At 34.0% G+C, this 16,549-nt stretch overlaps 1 protein-coding gene across 1 annotated transcript; it reads right to left on the bottom strand.

Annotated features, from left to right (window-relative positions):
- Positions 1-13,450: 13,450 nt before the first annotated feature.
- LOC130024795 (olfactory receptor 6C75-like) lies at positions 13,451-14,389 on the bottom strand. The gene has a single exon (XM_056115575.1). The coding sequence runs from the start codon at positions 14,387-14,389 to the stop codon at positions 13,451-13,453; it is 939 nt and encodes a 312-aa protein (XP_055971550.1).
- Positions 14,390-16,549: the final 2,160 nt, after the last annotated feature.

The following is a 16,549-nucleotide window of genomic DNA, read 5'->3' as shown; positions in this document are numbered from 1 at the left end:
TTTATTACATTCAATATTTCAACACCAATCCCACCACAACATCTTCTCATCACCATTATTTTGAATTTTCCCACAACCACCAAAGCCTGCCCCCGAAAGAGGTATTAAATAATTTATTGTGTATGGCTTGTTATGAAGAATGCATTAAAAATGATCCAAAAAGTTTCCTTAGAGGAAAATGTGTGAAGATTGTTCTTTCACCCTAGAGCCATTAAGCTCATGTATGTGTAGAGCCTTGTGTGCTAATATTTATTTATATTTGGATCGAGATCAATTGCCTTCTACCTTAACTCCATCAAATATGGTGTGCTACTCTTGGTACATCAGTGGAGTAGAGTATGAAATCTCACATGGCTGTGAATGTGGCCACATGCTCAAGTCATTCTAAAATTTTAAATATGGTGAGACAACTGGAGATGATTTTAGGATCTGAAAGTATCTATGCAGCTTGTTACTCTATTCTGAGCCTTATTTGTGAGTCTCTGGATCATGACAGCTAATGAGCTTAAATGGCACTGGATGCAGTTTGTGGGTGTGACAGGCAAGCTCCAGGAAAGGCAGCAAATGGGGGAAGGTCACACCTGTTTTGAGTAACTTTTAACAAATGTATGATTTTGACAAATTAGGCCATATGGAGGTAGAAAGGGACAGAATTATTTATTTACTTTTTTATAGTTTATAATCAGATCAAATTAAGTTCTAATATATTGTAAAATTTTCAGTTATATTAACAAGCATTTCAAGAAGGTGATGTGAATTTACATAAATTTATAATAATGCATTCATTCATATACATGGAAACTTCCAGAAGTTGTTTATATCATAATCTGAGATTATTATTAGAAGAATCAAAAATTCGCCAATATCTTCTTTTTAATTTGTTAAATAATGCAATACAATTTGCTGAGTGTGAAGCTGACAGTGACATGAATGTTACTAAAAGATGAGCATAAATAAAGATTAAAAATAATTTTCAACATTTCAATAATTTTAATTGCATGTAAATGTTCTATTTTTTTATTTTTAGCAACATGGATTTGTCATTTTACCTTATCACTTAATATTATCCAAATTTTTAATTTAAAAAATAAAGCAACCATTACAAACCCTAAACTAGATTCTTCTATAGAAGCATGAATACAAAGAATGTAATTTAAATTAAGCTATCCCGGGATGGATGCTGGGACCCGTGGTGGTGGAGGATGGGCACTGGTGGAGGGATGGGTATTTGATCATTGTATAACTGAAACCCAAGCACAAAAATGTGTAAGTCTATAACTGTACCTCATGGTGTTTCACTAATAAATAAATAAATAAATAATAAATTAAATAAATAAAAATAAATAAATTAAGCTTCCCCGATTAAGACATTTTTATACAGATAAAAATTAATTTACATACAAGAATAAAACAAATCACGATATTTATTTATTAAAGGGTAGCAAAATATGCTTAAAAATGACCTTAACCACACAAATTATCCTACAGATGCTCCCAAATCTCCAGAATTTAATTATAAAATTGGAATGACTTATATTTAAGTAACTCTTAGGAAAAGAAACTGAATCATTGATGACTTAAAATCCTTTATATGTGATATATTTAATCTAAACGCAAAAATTGATTTAAATATAGAGAAAATTAAGTTTACTGTTTTCCATTTTTTTTGAAATACTCTAAAATAGATATTAACTCAAGATACTCACCTGAAAATAAAAACAGCTTGAGGTATTTCCAATGCTGAAACAAGTTTCTGAATTCTAACTACCATAAGAGTAAATATTTTCTCTGCATTTGTATGTTCATTGCAGCACAGTTTACAATAACCAGAGTCTGGAAAAAAACAGAGTGCCCGAGAACAGGCGACTGGTCAAAGAAACTCTGGTACATCTACGCAATGGAATACTATGTGGCTGTTAGAAGAGATGAAGTCATGAAATTCGCATATAAGTGGATGGACATGGAGAGCATCATGCTAAGTGAAATTAGCCAGAAAGAGGAGAGACATAGAATGACAGCACTCATTTGTGGAATATAAAGTAGTATAATATGAGTCTAATATGTAAGGATAGTAGAGATAAGGGCCAGGAGGATCACACCGTGGTTTGGAAGCTGGCCCCACATGCTGGGGAAAAAGGCAGTTGAAATGAAGGAGTCAGTATGTAAATGATGATTGGAGGGATTGTCCTGGATGGGAGATGTCTGATGAAAGTAAACCAAGGACTGAACATGATGAACTCTTAGTATTGTATTGCAAATCATAATGACCCAAATTAGAGATAGAGTAAGAAGAATTATACCTGCCACAGAGGCAGGGGATTGGGTGGGATGGGGGTGGTGGATGGGCCATTGGGAACAAGGGTGGTGGAAAATATGCACTGGTGGAGGGATGGGTGCTCGAGCATAGTTTAAGTAAAATGCGATCATGCAAGTTTGAAACTGTATGTCATGGTGATCCAATAAATCTTCTTGAAAAAAAAAAGGAGAAACTATTTTCATCTAGGGTACAATTAGAAAGAAGATGTAGGTTTGCCAAGAATTTTCCCATATTAGTTATGTTCTTTCATCCTTTCGAAAGTACAAGCTTCAAGAAAAATGCTCACATGTAAAAGTCTATCAACTTAATTTGATCTGCTATAAGGTATTAAAAAGTAAATAAAAATAGAGACTTGGGTAGAAGGGAGTGTCCTAGCTCAAGCATATTAGCCAAACAGAGGACTTCATATTTTCCTATCTGAAAATTATCTGACCTGAGAATGAAATCCTATGCTAGTCAGTGAAAGATGCTTTTCTTTTACTTTTTTTTACACTGTATAAGCTGAATATATAAAACACATCACAGACCAGATGACTGGTTTATATGGAAGTTCAATTTTTAGTTTTTCTCACATCCTTGCCAATACAGCATAAACTTTTAAAAGCAGATCCATTTCACAAGAAAGAGTTTTTTGAATGCTGTTTATTAGAATACATTTTCAATAATTATACCAACAATGATGGTACTTGAGGACTTGACCTCTGCACATGGAAATAATAAAACTTTTTTTATATTTTTCTTCATTCTGAAACTTTAACAAGTCACTTTACTCACATATCTTATGATTCTCCCTTCACATAACACATATACAGATACAACTAATACATAGCACTGTATAACACTATCTCCCCGTTGTCCATCGATGTGCTTGAGCGGGCCCAGTAACATTGTGAGACTTGTTGTTACTGTGTTTGGCATATCAAATACGTCAGGGGTAGCTTGCCAGGCTTTGCCGGGCGGGCAAGATACTCTTGGTAGCTTGCTGGGCTCTCCGAGAGGGTGAGGGAATCGCACTCAGGTTGGCAGGGTTGGCCGCAGGCAATGCAAATGCCCTACTCCTGTGCTATAGCTCCAACTCATACATAAATATAATATAAATACAGTATAATTTTTTTAATTTTAGATTGAATCACCATGAATTACAAAGATATTTATGATTGAGTTTCAGGCATCAAATATTCCAATGCCAATCCCCTCGTCAGTCTCCACTACCTTTCCTAGTGACTCCAGTTTCCCTCGATTCCTCTGCCTGATTCCACAGGCCCCCCTCCTACATGTTCCCCTTCTTCATTATCCAATTAATCTTTTCCTTGACTCATTTCCCCACAACCCCACCCCAGTAGAAAGCTTAAGAACCACTTCTATTCTTCATTTTTCTTGCTTTTAAGCTTCTGATATTCCCCTAGGGAGTTTCATTATATCCCACATATGAGAAAGATAATTCTGAGTTTGTTCCTCTGTTTATGACTGATTTCGCTCAATATGATACTCTTCATATCTATCTACATAGCTGCAAAATGCATGAATTCGTCTTTATGGCTGAGTAGTATTTAATTCTGTATGTGTTTTTATCTTATCTAGTAATCTCTTCTTGGACATTTTTGATGTTTCCATATTTAGACTACTGTGAAGAGTGCTATAATGGACATAGGAATACAGATGTCTTTTCTTCATCATGCTCAGGGGCCCCCAAAGTGTGGAATTGCTGGGTCATATGCAAGTTCGATTTTCAGTATTCAACTTTTAGTATTTCTCCATCCTTGCCAACACAGCATAAATTTTTAATAGTTTATAATCTTTTTCACATAAAAGAGGTTTACGACTGTAGTTTCATTAGAATACATTTTCAATAATTATATAGATATGATGGATATTTTAATACACATATATATTTCTATATTATCTATATAAAGTATATAAAGGACACAAATGATGCTGAATTGTCCCAAGTGGGCCTGTCTCTGAGCCAAGAATTCTAGGGTTTTCTCAGAATGGGACAGGCAGGTAACCACCCATGCTTGATGGCCCAACAGCCTTCAACCAGACCTGACATTATCTGGCATGGAAATGGCCCAACTCCATAACTGAACCTCATCCAAATCTCTAAATTAGTGCAGTTCCACAGTTCCTAGGGGGTGTGTGGGACTTACAAATTTTGCAGTACTGACAGTCTAGGAGGAACATAGTAAATTTGATGGGAAAGTTGCATAGAAGACCACCAAGCTCAGTAAGTGAAAAGAATAACAAAGAAAGTTCAACTAATGACAACCAGCTCAATAAATCTTCAATGAATTCAGTAAGTCATTGTCATTGTAGAACAATGACTCATAAGAGATATATCATTGTAAGACAATGACTTGTGTGGGACATAATAAGTAGCAGATTGACACTTATTGATCTGTTTTTAATAATTCCATTTGCCCTTGATTGTAACAAGAATATAAGCCCAATTTGTTTGTGCATGCTAACGAGGCAACAATCCTGGTAGTGCTCAAGGGAACATAATTGGTTTCATGGACTGAACCATGATAGGCTGTGTGCAAGTCAAAGATCTTAAGTCCACAATTTCTATGATAACCAATTTCAAGATTGTTTAAAAGAGTAATGTCACAATAAAATTTAATTATAACATAATTTCAATAATGTAATATGCCTATGTTTTATCTTCATTATATTTATTTTCTTTTTCCTGTTTATCTTTGGGAGGCACAGTGCTCAAGTGCTGAGGGCCTGACCAGTATCAGCTGCATGTAAGCTCTATACCACTTCTCTGATCTATAACTAACTTTTCTTGTAAAGAAAAGACAAATAAAAACAAAACAAAAAATAAAACCAGGTTTTATTTGGAAGTTCTGGGGAAGGGAGAAAGAGAGAGAGAGCACTCAAGAGAGAACATAGGCTTTTCAATGGAGGAGGGAGAGCTACAGTACACATTCCAGTGTTAAAGTATGAAGGTATGAAAATACAATCTCAAGAAGGTAGATGCAGGCAACACGTGCTGAGGCATCACATGTACTCAGCTGCAACACACGGGCACAGGCAACACATTGAATCTGATAGCATTTGCTTGAGCATCCTTTGTTAAATTTGGCTTTTATTGGGTTTCTCCCAAACTGCCCACAGAGTAAGAGACCTTTGGTAGAGTGGTTGCTAAGAGAAAGAATTGAGAGTGGTTATGACCTTCTTTGACATTCCTAGTTGACCTTTGTTCCTCCTGGAACTTCTCTCAGAGGAGGAATCTGGCCTTCTCTGGGTCTACACTGGCATCAGGTACCAGGCCTTAGCTCCTTTATCCACAAGGTGGGTTTATGCAGCTTTTGGGCTATTCGTTTTATTACTCCCAAGGAATTCATTGCCAAGGGCCCTTTCTCTCTCTGTCTGCCTTTCTGCTTCCTATACTCCTCTAAAGATTATACCACCTTAAATCTTTAAGTGGTAAAAGGGTGAAGATCTGTCTTCTATATCTTCTTCATGCTAACAAAATTTCTGTAGACCCTGTTGACATAAGGGGTGAAGGTATGTCTCCTGTTACACCACCCACAGTGGAGAGGACACAAGAAAACCCACCAGTGGAACTTTAAGATTCTGGAAGACCCTGGCATAAGATCAACCCCCAGGCAGAAATCCTTCCCCTATCTCTGCTCTAGTCCAACAAAGGGAGTTGTCTTAAGACCACCAAGAATTGAGATGTTAATGAGGCCAACAAGCCATCTCAGATAGAAGCTAATTAAAGACAGAAAGAACTAGAGAAAACAGTGCTGCAATTTAGCAAGGCAGAACTCTTCTCAACTGATCCCTAAACAAGGTCTTAAAAAGCCACAGCAGACTAGGTTAGGATTGTCACTCTGCTGTGATCCTGTCTGAGGCCAGGTGAAAGTCCAGAGATACTTGGGGTGCTGCGCAGAGGTCATTGATGGAGACCTCCAACTCAATGACTCTAGCAAATTTTAAGGTTTCTTTGCCAGAACATAGGGTGGTGTCCCCTCCGTCTAAGAGATCAAAGGCTCCTTGTACTAGAACGTATAGCAGATAATGGAAAGTTGCACAGGAAATACAAGTCCAAAGAGTTTAAATCTCTCAGGACAAATTAAAGAGACTCTGAGTAATAGAAAGTCAAGCTTTAGCTTTTCTTCTCCATAGGTTGTTGCTACTCAGAAGTATGAAAAACTAGGCCTTTAAGGCATTCATTTCTTCATTCCTTCCTTTCTGTCTCTCTTTCTTTCTCTCTCTCTCTCTGTTGCCTTTCTCTTCCTCTCTCTCCCTCAGTCTCTTGGAGCAGTTAAATATTCATTTTTAAAAGTTAGTAATAATTAAAGGTTTAGAAAGCCACATCCACCCTCAGAGTATTTCCATCAAAATAAACAATCTTTGCCTCATTTCTATAAATATCATATTTGCTAGCCATTATTTTGGAATTTATTTTCAAATTTTATCCATTAAAGTTTTTATAATATTAGGAGACATATTCAGTTTTATTAAATGTATTGAGTTGAATGTATGAAAGAATTTTGATATTAAAATTGAAAAATGGGGAAGTAAGGCGGCATGTTTTTCACTTTAACGTTATAGTAGTTTTAATTATCCAGAGAAACATATTATCCTTTATATAGAATCTTTAAAAGTTTGTTTTACTTGTTGATTCCTCAGAATATAGATAAATGTATTCATCATAGGAGAAAAAGTATTTAAGAAAGGTACTCCTTTGTTTGGAGATGTCTTTTTCTTTTGCTGATGAGTGGCATACATGAATAAACAGCTAACATAGAAAATGGTTATGACTATCATGTGAGAGGAAACTATAGAATATGCTTTTTTTTCTTTGAGTGGCTGAAGGCAGTTTCAAAATTGTGCTAATGATGAATGTGTGGAATTGAATTACTAAAGACAAAGTCACTGTTACTGTCCACACATTGTTCATTGAATTGCTCGAGCGGGTCCAGAAACATTGTGAGACTTGTTACTGTGTTTGGCATATCAACTACATCATGGGAAGCTTTCCAGTAAAGAGCAAAATCACTAGTCCATTAAAACCCAATCACTTCTAAGAGCTTTGTATCTAAACAGGATAATTGTAGAAGGGGAAGATAGTAGCAGATATAATGATCAATGATGTAGGGACCACAGTAATCTAACTGAAGGAACGAATAACTGGCGAGAATATAGTTAAGAATCCTGCCAGCTGAACAGAAAGACAAGCAAATTGCAGACTCCTATTCATGATGTTAGTAATGAAAGGCTTTGCAGATGGTTTCATAGTATCATGGACATGGTAGTGAGAAGATAAAATACAATTATTCCTAGAAAAATTTAAAAAAGCAGCTGACCTATACAACTGTTAGATGAAATTGTTTTGTCTCTAATGATTATTGTTTCTAGAAATCTAGGAAGAAATACGTAGGGGTCATTAGATGTGAATCCAATGAAGTGAGAGTTAAGGTTGTCAAATTTCCAGTGATTCATTATGTGCTATAAATAGAAATGCAACTAAAATAATTGAAGCGGTGGATCATCTTATAGCCCTAGAAGAATGAATTTTCTGAGAATTGTGAGATTTTTAATGGCAAATCCTTTTCTTTCCCTTTAGAAACAAAAAATATATACATTCCCTTTGAAAAACATAGGGAACAAAATATAAAATGGAATGAAAGACAGAAAATCTTATAAATTAACATGCTGAAAATAATCTTTAAAATTAAAAGTAAATATTTTTATCAACTTTCACCAGTTTTCATTATCCTTATATTCAAGTAACAATTTTAAAATAAAGTTAAATATTGCTTTCTCCTCAGGAAGTACTTTATCAGAATTTACAGATAAATTTTGTGGTACATTTTAAAGTTGTTTCTTATAAAATATTTTTAGAAATAAGCATTAAGTATTTATTTAAATGTACACACTCCTTTTAAAAACAATATGCATATATTTTAATTTTTCTTTGCTCATTCTTCTTAAAGCTAGTGTGTTTTGAAGTTACTACAGAATCTGAAAGATTACAGAGGTTTTCTAAGTAAGAATCAGTATTTTAAATTTAGGTAAAAGCCCGGCAAGCTACCAAGAGTATCTCGCCCACATGCAATGCCAAACACAGTAACAACAAAATCTCCAATGGAGACGTTATTGGGCCCACTCGAGCAAATCAATGAACAACGGGAGGGCCTTTACCTTTACCTTTATCTACACTTTTAAAATAAATATTAACATATTTATTTAATGTATGGGCTGGAGCAGTAGCACAGCGGGTAGGGCATTTGCCTTGCACGCGACCAACCCGGGTTTATTTTCCAGCATCCAGTATGGTCCCCTGAGCACTGCCAGGGGTAATTCCTGAGTGCAGAGCCAGGAGTAAACCCTGTGCATCACTGGGTGTAACCCAAAAAGCAAATAATAACAATGATAATAATAAAATATATATGTTGATTTTATGGTTATAGGTCTATAAAATCTATGAAATATTTGCTTTGGGTTAAGTAATTATTCTATTTTCTTTAAAACATTTTTGTTATAACGTAATAAACTTTTAAAATAAATATGTTAATTGTGTGATTATAGGTCTATAAAATCTAAGAAATGTTTTCTTTGGGTTAAGTAAATATTCTAGTTTCTTTCATAAACTGCTTTCGAAGATGAAAACAATGAATAATCTCAGTGAAGTCAACTACTGTGTATATTTAAATTGAGATTAGAGAGATTATTCTGTATCTATCCCTTTCCAAGAAATATTAAGTTTTGAATGGCATAAAGAAGATAAATACGTATATTTGCATAAATAATTTGAATAAAAACAAATATTGGTAAATAATTAGATTCACATTACAAATAAAATTTGAGATACGCTTAGTTATTTCCCTACCATGTTTCTTTATATCTCTATATGAGAGATTATTCTGCGTTCATCTCCAATTTCACAGATTATTCTGTGTTGATCTCTTACTAATTTCACTAAGCATGATTTCTCTTCAGATTCCTCCACGTATCTGTAAGTTGCACAAATTTATATTTTCTAATGGCTAGTAGTCTTCCATTATGTATATATAAACCACCATTTCTTTATCCAGTCATCTGTTCTTGAACACTTGGGTTATTTCCAGATAGTAGCTACTGTGAATACTGAACATAGTCTTTTAAAAAGTGAGTTTGGACCCTTGAAGTAGATGCTAAGAAATATAATTGCTGGGTTGTATAAAGTTCAGTTATTGATTTTGAAGTTTTCCTATTGCTTTTCAGAGAAATCAAACCATTTGACATCCCCACCCATAGTTAATGAGTTGTTTTTTATTTGCTGTATCTATGCCAACAATTTTTTTTGTTCTTTTATATACTCATTGTCTCAAAGAAATTTTTAATAGAGTCTAGGGTTTTCTATGTATAGCATCATGTTATTTGCAAATAGTGACAGTTTGACTTTTCCTTTTCTGATATTAATCCAATTAATATGCATAAGTAGTCTAAATTTTGTGTAAAGGACTTCGATATTATGTAGACTAAGAGTGATGAGAAAACAGCCTTGTCTTGTGCCTGATACAAGGACAACTTTCAGTTTTTCCCCACTGAGTATGATATTAGCTGTATGTTCCTGCTAAGTTGCTTTAAATATATTGAGGAAAGTTACTTCTTTTTCTATTTTGTAGAGTTTTTACTGTGAATATTAGCTGAATTTTGTCAAATGCTTTTTATGCATTTATCGATTAATCAAATTACTTTAATTTTTATTGTACCGACTTGATGTATTATATTGACTGACTTGAGTGTATTAACTATTCCACATTTCTGAAATATAACCTACTTGACCATGGTTTATGATCTCTTGAATATATTGTTGCATATAATTCATGAGCAGAGTCCCTGCAGCTGAAGACCTCTGGTTCCAGCCACAGCCATGCTTAAGACCAACGTAAACACGTTCGGATGAGCCTCATGAATGAAGGAACCAGTAGAGAGACCCAGGTGTGTGGAACCTGGGGCACAGATCTCCAAGCTAACTCAGATCAGGACTGGGATTCCTCCACCCATATCCCCTATCTTCCAGTATGTATGTGTTACACCCACCAACTGCCCCTGGCGCCGTGTAATCCCATCAACGGCCAAGACCCAGAGACTATGAAACCCAGCTCCTGGAATTGCGTGACAACAATCACGGCCGTGTGACATCTTACTATCTAGTTCTTACTCTGGAGAACTTGGAAGGCTACCGAAAATATCCTGCCCGCGCAGTAGAGTCTGGCAAACTCCCCATGCCGTATTCAGTATGCCAAAAACCAGTAACAACGATGGGTCTCATTCTCCTGACTCTGAAAGACCCTCAAATGTGGCACTTTCTAAAATCTCAAGGTTAGGACAAAGGAGACGTTACTTGTGAATGTTCGAGGAAATTGATGAACAACAGGATGACAGTGATACAGTGATGTTTATCAATAAAATTGATCTAAACTTTTCTTCCTTTTTTTGTTTTTTGGCTGTACCCAGCAATGCTCAGGGGATATTTCTGACTCTACATTCAGGAATTACTTCCAGTGAAGCTCTAGGGACAATATAGGATGTCAAGGATTCGACGTGAGTCCGCCACTTGCAAGGCAAATGCACTACTTGTACAATGACTCCAACCCTGAACTTTTCTTTCCTGGCAAAGTTCTTCTCTGGTTTTGGTATAAGGATAAGGTTTACCTTGTAGAAACTGAAAGGACTCCTTTATTTGATCTTCTGGGAGAGCCTCAGAAGATTGAATGATCTTTGCAAATTTGAAAGAACACTCTTAAACTTATCTGGCCCTGGATTTTGGTATCGAAAAATTTTTTTCTTAACATTTTTATTTCTTCACTAGTATTTACCTGTTTAGGTCCTCTGTTTCCCCCTAATAAAATATTTAAGGAGTGTAAACACCCAAAATATATCTATTTATTTTTGGTTCTCCAATTTGATGGTATAAAATTTAGATATTAGTCCCTAACGATCCCTTAAACTCTGGAATAAGCTTTAACATTAACCATTGGCCAGATAATTCATGGGAAAATATTTTCTCCCAGTCTCTTGGATATCTTTTATTCCGATCATTATTTCTTTTCAATGTGGAAGCTTCTAAATTTCATATAGTCACTTAAGTTTATCTTTGCTTCAATTGGCTTGGCCAATATCATTGAATCATTGAAGATGCCTCTAGATTCAATGTCATGAATGATTCTTCCAGTGTGGACTTGTGATTCAATGCAAAGGTCCAAGTATATAGTGATACCAAGGTTCTGTCGTGCCACTGATTACAGAGGACACCCTGGTTGTGCTGTAGATCTGTACACAGCAATACCCTAGGAATTGTGTGATACTTGGGATGAGATGAGATTGGCTTCATGCAAGGTTTGCATCTTAAACTTGGTATAACCTTTCCTGGTAATTTCATTCTCTTTCTGACCTTTTACCAACTTACCTATCTACATCTGAGAGGCATATTGTAATATTGCTTTAGCTAACAGATGTATATTCTATATTTTTACTATGGTATTACTAAAACAAAGAGCTCATAAATAAATAATATGACCTTTGAATTTTTATTTTCTGAGTCTTACGTTATAATATGAAGAAATAGTAAGTCAAACCCTATGGTTAAACTAAAAAGAATATTTAAAGACTCTTTTCTATGAGTAATTAGAAAATGTATTTTCATTACGAATTTCAAAATAATTTATATGTAGTTGTGTATTAGATCAAGTTAGAAGTTGAGAATCCAAAATAAAATCTGTTTGTCCTGCAGCTAATAGATGAAATACTGTCCCAAGATAATTCATTTTCATTTGAAACCTTTGAGTTAAGGGACACATTATTTAAGAAACTAATCTTGAGCACATATTTCAGGTCTCAAATACCTCCAGAAGCTATTTTCTTCAATATGATTAAAGGATTAATAATCTATAAAGAAGAAAATGGTGAGAGAAGTTTAACTTTACACAACAGAACCAAAAAAAAAGCTTTTTTTTTCTTAGGGAGCCACAGTACCGCAGGTATGAAATTTGGCTTGCTTAGAGCCTACTTGATTCCATTTCAGCCATTCCATATGGTCCCCCACCAGGCCCTGAGTCACGAGGAACGCTGAGCATTGCTGGTGGCCAGTGACCCCAAAGACCACCAAAAATTAAATATTTAAAAACATGTTTGCACAGTTGGGACAAGTGTCTTGCAATCGCCAGCTACAGAGTCATCTGGGGTTGGAATGGACTCCTCTGCCAGGCTTGAATACCCTCCAGAACCTGAAGCTCTCATAATACAAATTCTTCTCAAAAAACAAATCCCTTCCCTTCTGGAAGATCTGTTTATATTTTCTCAAAAGGAAAGCATAACAAGTAATATATCATTATTTGTAAAATACAGAGAATAAATAAATTCTGAATATCTTCTTTATTTTACATCAACACCACAGTTATTATTTTCAGGAATGTTTATTACATCAATTGAAAAGATTGAATACAAATGACTAAAAGTTTACTTTTCACCTGTAATCATAATTATCCTTATCAAACTTTATTGGCCAATACTGTAAACTTTTAAAATAAATTTTTATATTTAGGAAATATTAGAATAAAAATGTTAAAATCTTTTCTGTGATATTTTCTTCTGGAAAACTAAACAGTATAAGTACAGTCTTATTTTAAAAAAAGAAAAATATATTTCTCAGTGCATATCTTATTTTCAGTATCTCCTTAATTTTTAACACATTTTAATTACATTTTAATAACAAACAGGATGATACTTTAATAATCATATTTTAATATTATTTTTCTAACTTTTTTCTAAGTTACTAAAATAAATTTTGAAGAGGAACTGATAAAACTTTTATTTATTTCAAATGAAATACATTTCTCATATCCTTTCTGTACAGAAAATAACGTATTTGTATTAATTTAAAATATGCTTTGCTTGACATGAGACATAACTGAGATAGTTGCTATCTAAAACTCAGTTGTACTAGTGAGGAATTAACCTCCTTTATTAGAACTGAATGCAGCTGACGTATGATATTTTAAATAAGACATACTGTATATTAGCACCCATAACTAAAATAATGAAAAAATATTTAAAGAGGCTACATAAGAGAGGGATGCGTTTTTCAGTACGTTTACTTTCAGGAGGCGATATTTTAGGTAATTGCATTCATTTGTTTGAGGCAATACCAATTTTCTGGATCATGCTCTTGAATGCTTGCTGCACTTGTTGATTCCTAAGTGTGTATATGAAAGGATTCAACATAGGAGCTACTGCAGTATTGAGAAGGGCTACTCCTTTGCTTAAAGTCACCCTTTCACTTGCAGAAGGTTTAATGTACATGAAGATGCAGCTCCCATAAGAGAGGGAGACGACTATCATGTGGGAGGAACACGTAGAAAAGGCTTTTTTCCTTTGACTCTTGGAAGGAATTCTCAGAATTGTGCGGATAATGTATGAGTAGGAGAGAATGACCAGTGTTAAGGTGGCCATAAGTGTCACCACTGCAGAACAAAATGCCAAGAGTTCTAGCAAGCGAGTGTTTGTGCAAGAAAGCTGAAGGATTGGAGAAGCATCACAGAGAAAATGATCAATTATATTGGAGGCACAGAAATCCAACTGCAGCAGCAGGAGTATTCCTGGGAAAATGATCAGGAATGCTGCCAGCCAGGAGCAGAAGATGAGGAGGATGCAGACCCTGCTGCTCATGATGGTTGTGTAATGCAGAGGTTTGCAGATGGCCACATAGCGGTCATAGGACATGGCAGCCAGAAGGTAGAATTCAGTCACCCCCAGCTGGATGAAAAAAAAGAGCTGTGCCACACAATCATTATAAGAAATTGTTCTGTCTCCCGTCACGATGGTGACGAGAAATCTGGGAGTACAGACTGAGGTGAACGATAATTCAAGCAAGGAGAAGTTCCGAAGGAAGAAATACATTGGTGTCTGTAAATGGGGATCTGAAAGGGTGAGGGTGATAATTGTCAGGTTCCCGGTCACACTTAGCAAGTAGGTAACAAGAAGAAATACAAAAAGGATGACCTGCCACTGGGGATCATCTGTGAATCCTAAAAGAACAAACTCTGTTACTTTCGTGTGATTTCTCATTATTTTCTCTCTTTCTTGAAGGATGTTATTTTATCTGTAGAGAAATAAATAAGAAGCCTATTCCACTGGAAAAATATTAAAATTTACACACACACACAAATACACAAAACCCTACGTTTTGACATTTCCACACTCTTCAAAATGTCAATGTTTCCTTTTGCTCTTTGAGGAACTTTTTGTTCTACATAACAAAATGCTTACTTATTTTCTATGATATATAATAATTCATCATTCCTGTAATTTCTTTATCAGTTTCTCCATATTAATCATTGCCTTATGAATGACCTGAAAGATGTATGAAATCCAACAGATTCAAACATCTGAGGTTTAAAACTTCTCAAATAAAACCTTGATTTCAAGTAAATCATAATTACTTTGAAAACATTTTGGGGTTAATATTTTCTTCGTCTGTGCATATACATTCCCGTATACACATATATTATGAAAGTAATTATTTTTCCATTCCCTTTCCAATTAACAGAATCTTTGTAGCTTGCCTTCAAATATGTTCTTTTTGAGTTATGATATATGTTAAAGTTACACGAAATTTGGTAATTTGTATCTCTTTTAAAACATTGATTAAACTTTGATATATGAATATCTTTGTTAAGATGTCAAATTTCAGGGCTAATTAAGTGTTTTAATAGCTATAAGTCTTTTATCTATTTTCTATATAAGTTTCAAAACTTTAGAAAGAATGACTAGTGAAGTAACTTAATATGAATTCGGTCAAAAATATTTACTTGAAAAATGACTTAAAGAGTTCTATTCTCAGTTTCTATTGAAATGTTTTTGTGGATCTAACATGAGTTTTTCAGTTGTCTTTTGTATTGTTAGAAAGGATCTAACTTTCATCAAGTTTAAAGTCACAGATTAAAAAGAAAAGTACTGCTAATAAGTTACATGGAAGATCAAATAATTACTTTTACCCTGGTACGAAAATTATTAATCAATGTTCAGATATTGATCACATTAAAATTATTATTAAAATGATATCCAGGAAATATTTTATCAATCAAATATTGTTACCTTTATGAGCAAAACTGTCAAATATAACTTCTATTTTGCAGCATTTAAAATTTTTTCTTTATTCATTCCAGATAAATTGTGTAGATTAATTTTATATCAACATATTATAAATATGTGAAAATAAACTACATAAATTTATATCATTAAAATAGAAGTATGCTTTCCTAAAATAAACTCATAAAAATAATACTTACTTTTATGATACATATGACTGTTTTATTCAGTGTATTTTCTTATAATATCCTTAATACAATTGAAGTGAATTTCTTTATTATTATTAATTTAAAACCTTGCAATCTGTTTCTATGTTTTCTCATATATTAACCAAATACTTAAAAATACTTATAAAAAAACTACAATTCTAATATCTCCTTTACAATATTTACAGAAGACGGTCATATAACAACCCATTTTAAACATCAACCCTAATCTTTTTTTTCTTTTTCCTGACTTGAGTTCCTTATTACATATTCTCTTAATTCTGGAACTAAATCACAGTTGAAACAGAGGTTCATATGATGTCATTCCTAGTTTACTGAACAAGATAGAATGATCTTTTGTGCACATGTAGTTTTATTCAGGCAAGCCATAATTCTATTTGCTTTGTTTATGATGGACTCAGGGGGATTAATTGTATGAATAAACAAAAGGCACCATGGAGGTTGGTGTTCTCCAGACACCAAGCATTAAATTTTACTTTGAATTAGTATAAAGGTTATAATGAAATATTTAGGTGATTGTGCTCTATTTTGAAAACATTGGAAAAGTATGAAGGATAATTTTAATTTGGTAATAGTATATAACCTCACATATAGAAACAATGGGATAAGTGTTATTAGTATTTTTTAAGTAGCAGCAAGTTATTGTGAATAAACAAAACATTTTTTCTAAATTTTAAAAAAAGAGCAAAGATATCGTCTGATGTTTTTCCACCAAAGAGATATCAGCCTTGTCCATAAAGTTTTATATTTTTCAACTAAACCTTTGTGCATGAAAGTTGATCATGATTCAAATCACTAACATTTTTTAACTCGATGATATATTTGTTGATGCCTGTGATGTGTTGGAATAAAGCTTAGGCTCTAAAAATATAAATATATGTTTTATAGAGTAAAGAAAGTGTATTTATAC

The sequence above is a fragment of the Sorex fumeus genome, unplaced genomic scaffold, assembly GCF_029834395.1.
Source record: "Sorex fumeus unplaced genomic scaffold, SorFum_2.1 ptg000029l, whole genome shotgun sequence".
Taxonomy (NCBI): Eukaryota; Metazoa; Chordata; class Mammalia; order Eulipotyphla; family Soricidae; genus Sorex; species Sorex fumeus.
This window is presented reverse-complemented; position numbering and strand designations above follow the sequence as displayed.

Bases quoted from the DNA above. Each gene is read 5' to 3' on its own strand.
- LOC130024795 (XM_056115575.1), bottom strand. From the start codon at position 14,389: ATGAGAAATCACACGAAAGTAACAGAGTTTGTTCTTTTAGGATTCACA.